Source organism: Lithobates pipiens, unplaced genomic scaffold (genome assembly GCF_037356315.1).
Source record: "Lithobates pipiens isolate NorthernLeopardFrog02 unplaced genomic scaffold, aLitPip1_a1.2 Scaffold_16, whole genome shotgun sequence".
Taxonomy (NCBI): domain Eukaryota; kingdom Metazoa; phylum Chordata; class Amphibia; order Anura; family Ranidae; genus Lithobates; species Lithobates pipiens.
In genome coordinates, this window is record NW_027507748.1 from 214,987,923 (window position 1) to 215,002,540 (window position 14,618).

Here is a 14,618-nt window from a genome sequence, read left to right on the forward strand (position 1 = left end):
GTCAAGCTGTAAACTGGCTACTCTCCCTGTACTCCGCACACTACAACTTCCACCGTGCACCGCTGTCTACTCACACAAACTACACAGACCAGCATGCACCTCGCCGCCAAAAAACTACAAATCCCGTCATTCATCGAACAAATTAAAATAAACGACTTTAAGTCATTGCGTTATTCTATATCGCTCTCCCAGCACATAATTTTAACATCAGCGGGTTTTTCTGTATTTCTCACGGCGAATACTCCAGCCCTCAGTTAGACTACATTTCCCAGCATCCTGTTAGGTACCCGAACGCTCCTGATGGGAAACGGCCCGCCGCATGCGCAGTACGACGCGCTGGCGACTACGCACTACACATCCCGTCATGCAGCGCTCCCCCTCCTGTGAGAGGCCCAGCGGGGAGGACTTCATGTCCCGGCATGCTCGGCGGCCCAGAACGGGGGGCGGTGCCAGCGGCGGGCGGAGGCGGCTCAGAGACTCTGAGCGCAGAGACACGGAGGAGGAGAAGGGGAGAGCGGCACTGAGACCGGGGGAAATACCGGGACTGACAGGCACGACGGTGGCCACACGTCCACGGCGGGGGGAGAGAGCGAGCAACGCAGATTAGGCCGGTGTGCTGAGAGCGAATCGCCCGGGACGTCTCTGGAGACGGGAAGCGGCGCACCGGGGGCTGTCAGCAGCTTAAGCCCAACCGCCTGTGGTGAGAGCCCTGAGGGGGAGCGGAGAGTCCTCTATCCACACACACACACACATCCCGCCCCCCGCGGGGAGTCAGCGCCAAGCCCGGGGCCCCCGGGAGATGATGTGACCATGCTGAGCGTGCCCGGACCTGGAGCAGCCATGAGCGGCCGAGAGCAGCCGGAGCCGGCGGGGAACGGTCAGTGTGGGCACCGGGGAGGAGGGGGAGGCGGGTTATCCCGGGCCATTGGCAGGACTATTTGTATGCCCAGTGTCCAGCCATGACAGGCAATCGGTGCTGCCGAGCCATGCATGGAGGAGGAGGAGGAATTCTCAGGGGGGCCAATTTGAGCCAGTCTCCTGTACTCCTCCATATACCCGGGGGGTCTCCTCCGTGCACACAGCCGGCTCTGATTTCCGTGTGATTCCTTTTCATCGGTGTGATGGGGATTAAGCTGCCTGTGCGCCTGTCCTCCGCACATCGATCTCCTCTTCCTGCTACTGCAAGGCTAAAGCTGACAATAGCAAAGAAAAAGTGGCTCGTTTTACTGCTAACTCTGGGGATCTGTGATAGGGCGTAGTGTGTGTGTATATGTGTGACATGTGTCTGTCACTTTCCACATTTTTCCCTGCACCTCCTATAGTGCAAATCGCCAGGCCTCCACACATGCCCATTTTTTTACAAGGTTAGCCACATCCATACATTTCATTTAGAAATAGTGTGCCTACAATCTTGGTGACATCATGATGTCCCCCCCCCCCCTCCTTTACATATAATAGCTACCTTGTCAGCTAAATCTACCTCCGCCGCTGTCACAAGTGTAGTTCTGCCATCCACAGAAAACAGCAGGACCCCCCCCCCCCCCCCCTTCATGGTGATCACCTCTACAGCTGCTCATCATTGTTTTACTGTAGTTTTCTTTATGTGCCATAAATAAGGTCTGATAGCATGTCATCTTCCCCCTTCAGCTGCCCTCCCTCCCCCCCCCCTCCTTCTTCGGTTCTAATTAAAAGGTGCCATTATACCCTCGCAGGGGTGGAGGAGGGGCAGAGGGTCAGGGGACATGTGTCTCAGCTCAGGTGACATTCATTGTCTGAGTGCCTCTCCTTTTTGCCTTTTCCTTTAACCCTTCTGGGAAAAAAAAAAAAAAAGACCCGCAGATAGCGTAGAAAAATGATCAGGTTTGTCAGTTAATTTTTATTTTTATTTTTTTCATGTTGCTGTTAAAATTGTAGGAATAAAAACGCAGCACGTTGGCAAAATTTTGTAGTGATGGCACAGAGGCTCATCTTTAATATTCCCGGGCGTTATTAAAATTCTGCATTTTATGGATATGCTTTAAGGAAACGTGTGGTCTGAAAGAACGTTGCATGATTCCCTTTTTTCCTGTGTTATACTGTTTATATTTTGTGTGTATTATATAAAATGTGTCTGTGTCCCAGGCAAAACAATGACACAGAGGGCTTTGCAGCCAATCATTGTGAAGGGGGAGGTGCCTGGAAAAATATCACACTCATATATATACATATTTACATTTACACAGTCTGCAGGAGCTTGAGGTGGCAGAAGGAAAAGGGGGCAAGTCAGAAGTAAGTGCATGTTCACACCATAGTTATTTATTGAAAGGAAGATATCATCATTTTTTATTTTATTTTTTCCTTTTTGTGTTGGTGGTTTTTATGCAGTGTGGATTTTTGGGAAGTTGTATCACTGTTTTGTTGCAGTGTATGGCAAGGTTTTTAGCAGGTAGTATTAGATTACTCTTTTGTCTCGCTTGGCTTTATCTCTCCTATCTGTATTAAAGTCTACACATATAAGGCTTACCAGCGGAGATATTATCTAGGTGTTGTTCGTTGCTTGCTGCTTGTAGTAAGAGGTGTGTGTATATTGGTGGTGATATACTCAGAGGGGAACAAATAACTGCTGGATGCAATGATTGTCTTCCTATTTCTGCACTATAACCACGGTAATAACTTGTATTATGTAATATACATCATTATTTGACTTAGAAGCAGCTCCCCTTTTCTCTTTAAAACTGGTTTGTAGCTCTATTGGCTTAATAAGGCAACAGCCTCACAAGCATTCTGAAACGCTCAGTCCTTTTTTTTTTTTTTTTTTTTTTTTTTTATTGGTAGCCTCCTTTTTCCTTTCTCAGTGAGGCTTCGTATCTGTGTTGTAGTTTCACTGGCTGTGCAGAAGGGTGTCTGTGAATGCATTTTCTCAATACAATACATGTCTATTTGATTTTAAAGAGAGCATCGTGTTTCTTAAAGCCGGTGTTGAGAATTAGTAATTGTGCTTTACCCACTATGCAGCTCTGACCCCCATTCAGCCACATGTAATTCAGTTAAGGGTTTGAACATGCTAATTCTTATAGTGTTCTGTTGGTGGCTGTGCAGTCTTCATACTTTATATGTTAAGCATTGATTTTGATAGTCTTTACATTGTAGTTGCATTTCAGCTGATGTTTGTGCTTGCCAGTTAAAGGTACCCACAGACATGAGATAGCTGATCCTTGTATCTATGGGGAGCTGTAGGCACCCCAGTCAATCTTGGGAATGAAGTAGCCATCTGCCACTTAGAGAAACAGCCACTTATTTATCCAAAGATAAGGCTGGTATAAGGGGTCCCTGGTCTTACTCCTTGATGATATTACTATATTTTGGATAAACCAGGCTTGTTTATGGAAAGTCAATAAATATCAGTTGGTCCATGAATGTCCAGCCTCCATCTGAAGTAAGGCAGCCTTCCTCCTTCTGTTGTATTCCAATTGGTGGAGTTGTTTGACTGAATTATTAATTTTGTGGTTTTGTGTAAATGGCCTAAAAGATGTTATTAACTGGTCTTTAGACATACCCATATTTGTCTAGCATGCTGTTTAATTAACATTTGAAGACAAATATGCTGAAAACTGAAGCTGCTTCTTCTAGCAACCAACCATTTTTCAGTCTGCACTGGTAACCATTAAGGCATAAAAATCTGGTATCCATCAACAGTTCCCCATTTTTGCTGCAGTTTCTAAACCTAGCTTTTTGTTCACAAATATGGAAAAGCACATGGTCATTTGTCCCCAAAGGCTGCTTTTACACTGATTTCTTGAGTTGGTAATAATACACTTAATTCACTTAATAATAACAACCAATTAAGTGATTTATTTCCATCCTCATAGGAACACTTGATAACATATATTGTTTGGTTACCATTGGGCAGCTTGTATGGTTTTTCTGTTTGCAGTGTTAATATTCTATTTTTTTTTTTTTTTCATCTTTGGAGGAAGATTGTTTCCTCCTCCTGCAAGCTAGTTTTAGACCAGTGTTGGCAAACCTTGGCACCCAAGATGTTTTGGAACTACATTTTCCAGGATGCTCATGCACTCTGCAGTGTAGATGAGCATCATGGGAAATGCAGTTCCAAAACATCTGTGGTGCCAGTGTTCGCCACCACTGTTTAAGATCTTCAGTTATGCATGTTATACAGCATCCTGGAAATTCTCTACAAATGACTTGTTGCATTCGTCTTAAATTGGAGGTCTTACACATTTTTATTTTATGAAAGTGGCAGTTTAAATCAAATTACAGTATACTATAGAAAACTTTATTATGGAATACCTGCATTTCCTATTATCAACTAGTTAGCTTAGCTTTATTTAAATGAGAAAGCTAAATGGCCTGAACATATTTTGAACCTCAACACATCTATTTTTTTGATTGTAGTCTTGTATAAAGAAAATAGTTGAAATATTATGGCACTAGTTCAATACATATTTATTTAAAAGCATCCCTGTCAATTTGTCTATGCCACGTTGCCTGTTCATAATATCTGTTTTATGCTTCATTGACAAGTTCAGTTATGAACCAGGGGTCTACCAGGATTTCCTAGCTACAAGTTTTTGAGCCATGCAAAAAACCGATACCAGATAAGCTTCAATCTATCTACAAACTGAGCTTGTATTTTTCTCTTGAAAGAAACTCTCTAGATTATAGGTTGAATTTCAAGGAAGGAGCAATAACTTTTATGAATGATTATATTGTTTCAGGCTTTCCAAAGGGTGAGCACACCTTTTTAAGCTGGCCATACATGGATCGAAATTTGTCTGGTTCAACAGGGACCGACTGAATATTGGCAGGGAGGTCTGTACCCTGTAGGATTTTCTCTTCTCAGTCAGTACTGCCGGCTGTAGCCAGCAGTGCTGATCAGTGTATTCTGATGGTGGGGAAGTCTTCCTTGCTGTCAGAATACAATAGCACAGCGGGGAGGATTCCCCTATCTGTTGAGTCTGTGGAATGGGGGAATAGCCATTTCTTTTTTTCCTTCAACCAACCTGCTGGTTGCACAAAAAATGGACTTATTTATGGGCTGTCTTACTGTATGTATAAGTTAGCTGTTAAAGGATCAGTCCACTTGAAGTATATCTGTTTGGCAGCTGCTTTATATCTAAATCACCCAAGATCCTTTTTTTTATTTATTTTTGTCATTTATGGACTGAGGTTGAGGAAATTTTGCTTGGGATCCTAAGAATGCAAATCTAATGCAACCATTAGGAAGGGGCTTGTACTCTTGACTTTATAATTTGCCTTAACATTCTAAGCTGGCTGAATACTGTATGAAATTGGCTCTTTGAGTAGCCCTGTTGGCACCCTTCCACCCGACTTCCTTCAATTAAAACTTCGAAGGAACCAGGTGGAAATTTGTCAGATGATCAGAGGTGACATTTGGTAAGGTGTAGCTTCTTGTCCAGCTATTTTGACAATTGGGTTGGCCTGCTGGCAAAATACAGTAGCCACAGCGGGAGATTTGTCCATACATGCTGCGAAATCTTTCAGATTTCTTTTGTTTTGACAGTCACTAGCTCAGTGTAGACCGAGAACTGAGTGATCAGCGGTCTTTGATAGCTCAGTTCTCAGTCATAGAAGTGGTGAAGGCAGATGCAGCATTGGACCGAGCTAAGTACCGTATTTTTCGGACTATAAGGCGCACCGGATTATAAGGCGCACTAGCAACGACCGGCTGATAAAATGGATATTTCCATATATATAAGGCGCATCGGACTATAAGGCGCACGGTCGATTTTGTGAGAAAATTTAGGCTTTTACGTGCGCCTTATAGTCCGAAGGTTAACGTCAAGAGACTTGATCTGTGACTCCATGCGCGCCCATCTGACAGATACTGTTAACAAAGCACTCCAGCGATGTCAACAGGTCATATATAAGGCGCACCGGATTATAAGGCGCACGGTCGTTTTTGGGAGAAAATTTAGGCTTTTACGTGCGCCTTATAGTCCGAAAAATACGGTATGTGTGTATTGCTATATATCTAAAAAGGTACAGTGGTAGGACAGTTTCCAGCTGTAGATGCAGTCTCACAATCCCTAATTTATAAATGTTGGTGCTAAACTCGTTTGCAAATGCAAGTATCTCATCTCAAACATCCCACTCCATGTGAGGGAGTGTTGTCTTTCTTTTTATTTTTTTAATAGATCTATATCGGTTTATCTCTATCTGCATGATCGTTAAGAATCAAGATTGCAATTTTTTTCCCCCATCACGATCTTGACAAAGCATTATCCCAATTCTTTCTATGCAGAGAATTTTCTGCTGAAGCTGACAGCTGTCAAAAAAAAATAAAAAAAAAATAACCAGGAGGTCTGCCAAGTATCACAACATTCCTCAGCTGCTGAGCTAACTATAAACATTGTAAAGTTTTATCCTAGATCAAAGGAATGAACTTTGGTGTGTAAATGAGGGAAATTTATCCACTTCAGCCCTGGAAGGATTATTTGCCCCCTTAATGACCAGGCCATTGTTTTTGTGATATGGCACTGCGTCGCTTTAACAATTGCGCAGTTGTGCGATGTTGTAGCCAAACAAAATTTGTCCCCCCCCCCCCCTAACAAATAGAGCTTTCTTTTTGTGGCATTTGATCACCTCCTGTGGTTTTTATATTTTGCGCTATAAGAAAGGCGGACAATTTAAAAAAAGCTATAATTTTATTTATTTTTTGCTATAAATATCCCCAAAAATTTTAAAAATGAATTTCTTCATCAGTTTAGGCCAATGTGTATTCTTATACATTTAGTTTTGGTAAAAAATCGCAATAAGCATATATTCATTGGTTTGTGCAAAAGTTGTCACATCTACAAAATGGGGGGATAGATTTTATGGCATTTTTAACTATTTATTTTTTTCATTAGCAATGGTGGTGATCTGCAAATTTTATTTATTTTTTCAGGACTGCGATATTGCGGCGGACTGATCGGACACTTGTGGCACTTTTTTGGGACCACTGACATGTACAGCATTCAGAGCTATAAATAGCCACTGATTACTGTGTAAATGTCACAGGCAGGGAAGGAGTTAGCACTGGGGAGCAATCAAGGGGTTAAATGTGTTCCCTAGGTGTGGTCCTAACTGTGAGGGGATAGGACTGACCAGAGGAGCAGCCAGATTGTCTGTTCCTACTATGTGTAGGAACAACGATCTGTTTCTCCTCCCTTGTCAGAACCGGGATTTGTGTGTTTACACGCACACATCCTGGTTCTGGCTCTCGTGCCCACGATAGTGGGTGGCCGGCGGCAATTGTGCCCGCCAGCTATGCGCATCAGCTCAAGGGACATGCTGTGCTTGATATAGCGACTTGAAGAGCCAACGTACCATGACGGTGATTCGCGCAGCTGTGCCAACCTATGGCAGTGTAACTGCAGCGGCTGGTCGGCAACTAGTTAACCACCTAAAGACTAAATCTTTTTCTGACATTTGTTGGTTTAACGTTAAAATCATCATTTTTTTTTTGTTAGATAATTACTTAGAACCCCCAAATATATATAATCAGAGACCATAGAGAATTGCGCAGTCGTCTTTAAGATGCAATTTCTTTAAAAAAAAAAAAATACTTTTAATGAATTAAAGTTAGCCCAATTTTTCTGTATAATATGAAGGCTGATGTTGCGCCCACCCCCATTGTCAAACTTGAAAACTAAAGAGTGTTTGTGTATGTATAGATATTATACACACACACTCTTCTGTTTTAAAGTTTGACAATGGGGGTGGGCGGGGAAGGAAAGTGCAATATTGTGGCTGGTTCTTGCTTATGGGTGGGAAGGGCAGTAGCAAACCAGAAAGGTTTCTGAAGCTGCGCATACATGGATCGAAATTCAGACGGTTCAACAGGCATTGGCCGAATTTTGACTTGGGTATAAGTACTGTGGTTAAATGGAAATTGATCTATTTATCGCCTTCTGTATAACCATCCTTCTGGAAAAGCTTGATCGGTGTATTCTGAGGGAGGGGATGCTACCCTGCTGTCAGAATACAATGTCGCAGTGGGAAGGATTGCCCCATTCACCTCAAATGTGTGTGTGTGTTTTTTTTTTTTTTTTTTTTTTTTTTTTTAATAACATTCAACCTGCTGGTAGAGGGAAAAAAAGTCTAATCTATGGGCTGCTTTACACATGGTCCATCTGAATGGATTGGAGTATTACAAATGTAGGTACAGCTTTAGGTGGATTTTTTTTTTGGGTTAAATTTTAACTTTACCAGTAACTTGATTAAAAAAAATGTTCTTTAGCAATGAACATAAGTTCCATATCAGAAATTACGCTACCGAATTGAGTGTGTGATGTAAATTGCCTTGGCATTGCTCCTCATTCTTATTCCTGGAGGCTGCCATGTTGCTGAAGCCCAGAGCCCCCGAACAGCAGTAAATCATTAAATGTAACTAAATCCTTTTTTTTCGGTTTAACAGTTACATTCATGGAATGCTCGGATTGCTAACTATCATGTTTGCTTGTGTTCTCAACCATACTGTCAAACCATCAAATGGCTGGTGTCATAGCTGATCACATGTGCAGCACCATGGCAGTTGCAGATCGAACAGAAGCAGCTTTCTTGGCTGTAAAGGATAGGAGGGTTTAATTCCCCATTAAAGATTTGTCAGCAGATCAGTCTGTACAAACTCAGCAATGCCTAACATGGATAATAACTGAGCATGTGCAGAGCAGGTTGAGACGGTGTATTACTGGATTTTAAACATTATAGACACTTATTTTAAAGGGGTTGTAAAGGTAAATGTTTTTTCACCTTAATGCATTCTATGCATTAAGGTGAAAAAACATCTGACAGTGCCTGCGCCCCCAGCCCCCCGTTTTACTTACCTCACCCCTCGAAAGTCCCACGCTCGTCCCCCGACGTCCTTTCCACCGTTCAGCCTGGCCGCCGCTAATTGGCTGGAGTGGATGGATGGAAAGCAGCTCAGCCATTGGCTCGCGCTGCTGTCAATCGCATCCACTGACGCGGAGCGCCGGGGGCGAGGCCGTGTGATACAGTGAGCTGCTATAGCCGCCGGCTGTATCACGGGAGCGCGTCCGCAGATGCTTCTCGCCATGTGAGGGAGCTCGCATGAACGTGAGAAGCATCTGCGGGGGGGAAGCAGAGGCAGCCGCCGAGGGACCCCAGAAGAGCAGGTTCGAGGCCACTCTGTGCAAACGAGCTGCACAGTGGAGGTAAGTATAACATGTTTGTTATTTTAAATAAAAAAAAATCACTTTACAATTCCTTTAAACGTATTGCATAGCTACGCATGCAGAAGGGGCCAGCCTGAAGTGATCTAGCAGGACTTAATTTTCTGACTAAAGTTCCAGTGGAATAAACAAAATGAAGAGTGGACCGCACAGTATAATTCAGTTTGTGTATTAAATGAATGGTGTAAATGCATATTAAACACTTTTTTAAATGTTGAATATTTTTACTTGAACATAAACCAATTTATCTCATATATATCTATATATCGGAATAAGTAATATTTGTATATTCCAACCCTACTATGCAGTGTGTTCTACCACTGCATAGTAGATTGGGATAAATGCCATACACATGAGTTATCTTGCTTTAGTTTGACTTGAGCTTCAGCTATTTTCTAAATATAGAAGCTACCTAGGGACAGCTGCATGGTTGATGAATGGTGCTCGCCCGATTTCATTCTATGCACACACCTAAAACCTGTCCTTATAATCAGAAAATCAAAAGATATTGCACGTAATTGTAACCCATCTTCCTTAAGATAATAGTTTTGTTGTGTGTTTTTTTTTTTTTTTTTTTTCTCTCTCCAACTCCACAATCCGAAAACAAATCCCCAGTTCCATCAATTCCTAGTCATAATTGAAAGTTTTTAAAGTTTTTTTTTTTTTTTTTTTTTTTTCAGCATATTCTGTTTCTAGGAGTAAACTAAATTGTGCTTCCAGGTCCATCTTTGGTAGCGAAAAAGCATGGAGGCTATCATTCCCGACCTTTCTTTCTGCATTTACTTGTTCCCTGGCTGTCATGCTGATCAGTGGCTTGGTATTTTTAAATCACTGACTCTGAACAAGTATGCAGGAGTTTTGACTTTTCTGATCTGCATGCTTGTTTCCAGGTAGGTATTGAAGATGGACACAGCCAGGTATTTTCAGGAGGTGGTCAGCAATGGCAGCCTGTGTATTTCTTTCTGTACAGGTTTCCCCTACAGGCTTATTTCATGGAGCATCTATTTACAGTAGGAATCAATCCATAGGTTATTAGTTTTGAACCGCAATGAAATACGGTTACCGTTGGTTACATATAGAACATATTAGGAATGCACCAATACTTTTTATTATATTTTTTTCATTTAGTGATTTCTCAATGTGCAAATGTCAATATATGTGTAAAAATATTCACTAACAAAGCAAACAACAAAAGTTTTAATTGTTAATAAAATAGACATTAACAAAAGGAAAAAAGCAGGATATTAATTAAATGGAGGAGACTGGGGAGTTAATTAAGGCTGATTACAGTAAATTAAGGGGTTAAACAGAGGAACATTTGTTCATCACTTTAATCTGCAGATGAAGAAACAGAAATGTGCAAAAAGAAACCATGTTTCTTTTTATATATTTTAGCGTTTTCAGGGCTGAGCAATGTTTTTTGTTTTTGCAGCTCCAATTACTGGACTTCTTTAACGCTGACCGCTCAAAGAACCGAGCATGAAAGTACCGGTACATTTGCATGAGTACCAATACTTGTGCAAATACTCCAGTATCGGCGCAACCCTAGAATATATATATTATAATCTCCATCTTGCAGAATAAAAAAAACTAAAAAAACAAACAAAAGGCATACATGTAACAAATCCATGGAAATCACTACAGTTCTCAAATGCAGTCTGTTATGAGAATAAATCTATATAGAAAATACTATGTTTTGGGGGCACATGAAAGTAGGCCCTAGTGTACCAAGGGAGTTCAAGGTACCTCCAACGTTAAGGCCTCATGTACACTGGATGTTAAAAAACAGCAGTAGCGTTAGCTGTAGAATGAGATTTACAGCAGAGTTTTTCAGTGTTTACGTTTTGGCTGTTTTTAGCGAATCTATACTCCCCACAAAAGCTTAAGGCTCAAATGCCGAATAGCTGTGTGTGTGTGTGTGTGTGTGTGTGTTTTATTTATTTATTTATTTTTAATGCCCCTTTGACATGTGCGGATCCATTTTCAGACATCCGCCTGCTCAGGGATCAGTCTGTTGATTCCCGCTGAGCTGGCGGATGACAAGTCCACCTCTGCACACTGTGCAGAAACGGACCAGTCAGATCTTCGCTCTCCTTTATGGGGGGGATCTGATGAAAATGACAGCTTGTTCCTAATCCCATCTGCCAGACGGGTGGAAAATGGGGTTTGCATCTGTCTGGATGTAGCAGATCAGATGTCAGCTGACATCCTTCTCTCCATACAGATGTATGGAGTGTTCGTTCAGGTCTGCCTGAAAAAAACGGATCTGAACGGTCTGCATGTATGAAAATGCCCTTCGTGTTTTTACAGCTGAAAAACTCCTATTTCCAAACACTAGTTTTGGGGTTTCTTTTCGAGCCAGTAAACGCCCCTGCCAAAAATGCTGATAACAGCCTATGTGTGCATGGACACATAGGATACCATGCTGGGGAGTTTACTGGCTTCAGGTGGTTTTTCTGAAGCCAAAAACAGCAGCTGTAAAAACATCCAGTGTGCATGAGGGCTTAGGGTCTGTTAACATCAAGTGTGCAGTGGGAACTTGTGCGAAATTTACTTGCAAGTTTTTATTGTAGGTAAACTGCTGTGCCACCTGTTAACGGCATGCCAACAAAAACCCTATTTGGTATATAAACATAAAGTTAGTATTTGTAATGTGCATATTTTTACACTGTATCTAACGAACATTCATTATTTTGGTCTGTAGGAAAAGCATTTTAAATGTGTTGGCTCTAGTACTTGCACTCCCAGTTATAATGTTCGTTTCACAAGACTGAGTTTATCCTATTTGTTTTTTTTTTTTTATATATATATGGGTATAACGCACAGTGATATCGCAATCACATGAACACATAGGCTGGCACTGGTGCTTAAACCCTTTCCTGCACCATTCAGGTGGTTTCCATGGTAACAAATATGTAAACTTTTGGAACAGGAACTAAACTATAGAATGAATATATATAATCTATTTCCTATTTCTTTTTTAATTTTTTTTATTTAAGGCACTTAAAAGATCTGTCTTGGCATAAAGAGTAAGTTCTATGTGAACATTTTAGACTGCTGCAGTCTCTTTACTGCAGTTTGTATTTATTTATGTTCTTTCATGCCTGTGTGCAGTATACAAATGTTATGGTGATTCCATTCCATTTGCACATGTCACAATCAGAAAGAAGATCTGAAAATGTTCAGAACATAAAACAAGTTGCACATAGATGTATATCGACGCCCTATAATAGCATGAACTAATTAGAATACTGTTGGGGAATGTCTACCAATATAAAAGCTCATATATTATAAAGAGAAATAAAAATACACTGGGTTACTTACGTTGTCGGACCCCTAGCAAGAATAACCCTATCATATCTTCCTCAACCCAACAAGGTTGTAGTCCATGGTTTACTACTCCCCATCTTAAACTCCCGTATGGGTGTAGGAGACATCACACATAACAAGACCAAAAAAAGAGGGGAAATCATGCAACCTGGAGTAGACACTTGGACAGACATCACCTTGCTCATCCCAACTCTAGACCAGGTTCATGTCTTGAGATTATATATATATATATATATATATATATATATATATATATATATATATATAATTTTCGCATTATTTCCTGAGTAACTTCCAGGGCTGCCAGATTTGGCAAAATGGTTTTTGTGTCCAGTTCATGTGACAGGAGTGTCTCCATCGTCTCAATATGGTCCATCTCTGTAACCAACTCAGAGGTGGAACCTGTGCTGATCGCTAGTAGTGTGGTATAAGCTCTTGCTGCCGTCAGCCAAAGCCTAAGAAGGCCTTTTGTAATGCTTTTATAAGATCATCATTTGTGATTTATTGGGGACAATCGCTTCCAGTTGGACGGGTATGGAGCTGGAGAATCACACCCCAGAAATCATAGACAAATGGACATTCCCACCAGGTATGCAATAGTGAACTCTTAGCGTAATGACACCAATATAAATCTGTAATAAATAAATCTGAAATGCAGGCATCCAACACACACCCAGAATTGTCGGATTCTGAAGATTTCACTGGCGCTTCTAACTGAAAGAGAACTTGGCAGTACCACCTCTAACGAATGGAATTTAAGTATAGAACGTGTATTTTAATGAAAAAACGGTCATTCAGACACCTTAATGCAGAAGTGAATCTTAAAGTTTGTGTAAATCTAAAATTCATTTTCAGTATCTTTGCCAGCAGGTAGGGGCTTTTGGTAGAAGAAAATTTCTTAAAATGTAAAAACCTTGCCTTCTGCCAATTTTTTTTATTTTAATCTGCACACTGATTGTGGTACATTCTTGAGATAATATAACTATAGTGTTACATATTTGTACATTATGGCAAATGCTGCCCCAACACATTTTTTCTTTTATACTTGCGTTTTGCAGTTCACACCATTAAAGTCCTCCAACTCCGTTTTTGATGCATTTCCGAATGCGTTCCAGATTTTATTTTTTTTTCCCCACTGTTCAGCACTTTGTTCTAAGGGAAAAAAGTGATGTGAACTGGCCCTAATAGCATCTCCTGTGGTCCTTTTTACATGGGAATCATCAGTTCATTGATGTTTTGTACTAAGAAGTAACTGAACACTGGTTAAGGTTACGTACATTTTGTTACATGTTTAGTTGTTAAGGAAAATGGTCCATAAGTGACAAAATAGTGTTTTCTTGTCTACAAACATATGTAACTGACGCTGATGCCATCTGTTTATATTAGGAAACCCCTTCTAAAATTTAGGGGTCAGTGGAAAACGTGCCCCAATACAATGGTGGGTGGAATACCACCCTTACAGACAGCAAAAAAAGCATTCTTGTCATACCACTGACTCAGCCAAGTGGTATTGGACCAACAAATAATGCAGGTACCCTCAGATGGGAGGTCATCCACAGCTTCAGGAACCCCTAGCAACTTCTGGAGGGCCCTTGGGGGTTTTCTGGAACTTTTGATATAGAGGAAACTCCACAATGAGGGCTTTTTTATGGTAAAGAAGAAAACTGTCAGGACAGATGGTAGATTCTATTCACCTCTATTTTTGAGACTGTTTGACCTTTTTTTGGCTGCCAAGGTAATACATTTGCTTCAATCCTTTGAGTTGCTGACCTGAAATGGGTATAAGGACAATAAATTGTGACCTTTTTTCTGACACATTTACAGTATGCTTATTCCAGGTATTAAGGGTGCATTCAGACTTGCGAATGCACCCTGCTGGCTATTACGTGCGGGATCCCCAGCGGGGCTTCACGCAATTAGATTCAAGTAGGAAGCACAGTCTAAAGCAATGAGATGCTTCTGGCTCCCACATCTAATCGTGCCCACTTGAATACAATTATTCATGCTGTGATCGCATGCTTGTGATTGACGCAGGAACCTGGTCGCATGTGATCGCAGCATGAATGATTACATGTGTGTGATGAGCTGCGAGTG

General features: G+C 41.2%; 1 protein-coding gene across 1 annotated transcript in view; it reads left to right on the top strand.

Moving 5' to 3' along the window:
• The first annotated feature begins 459 nt into the window (after positions 1-459).
• Positions 460-14,618, top strand: part of AHDC1 (AT-hook DNA binding motif containing 1) — a 144,848-nt gene continuing 130,689 nt past the window's right edge. The window contains exon 1 of the mRNA XM_077481014.1: positions 460-877. Coding sequence (XP_077337140.1) covers positions 811-877 — 67 coding nt within the window. The 5' untranslated portion in view covers positions 460-810. The remainder of the gene's footprint in view (positions 878-14,618) is intronic.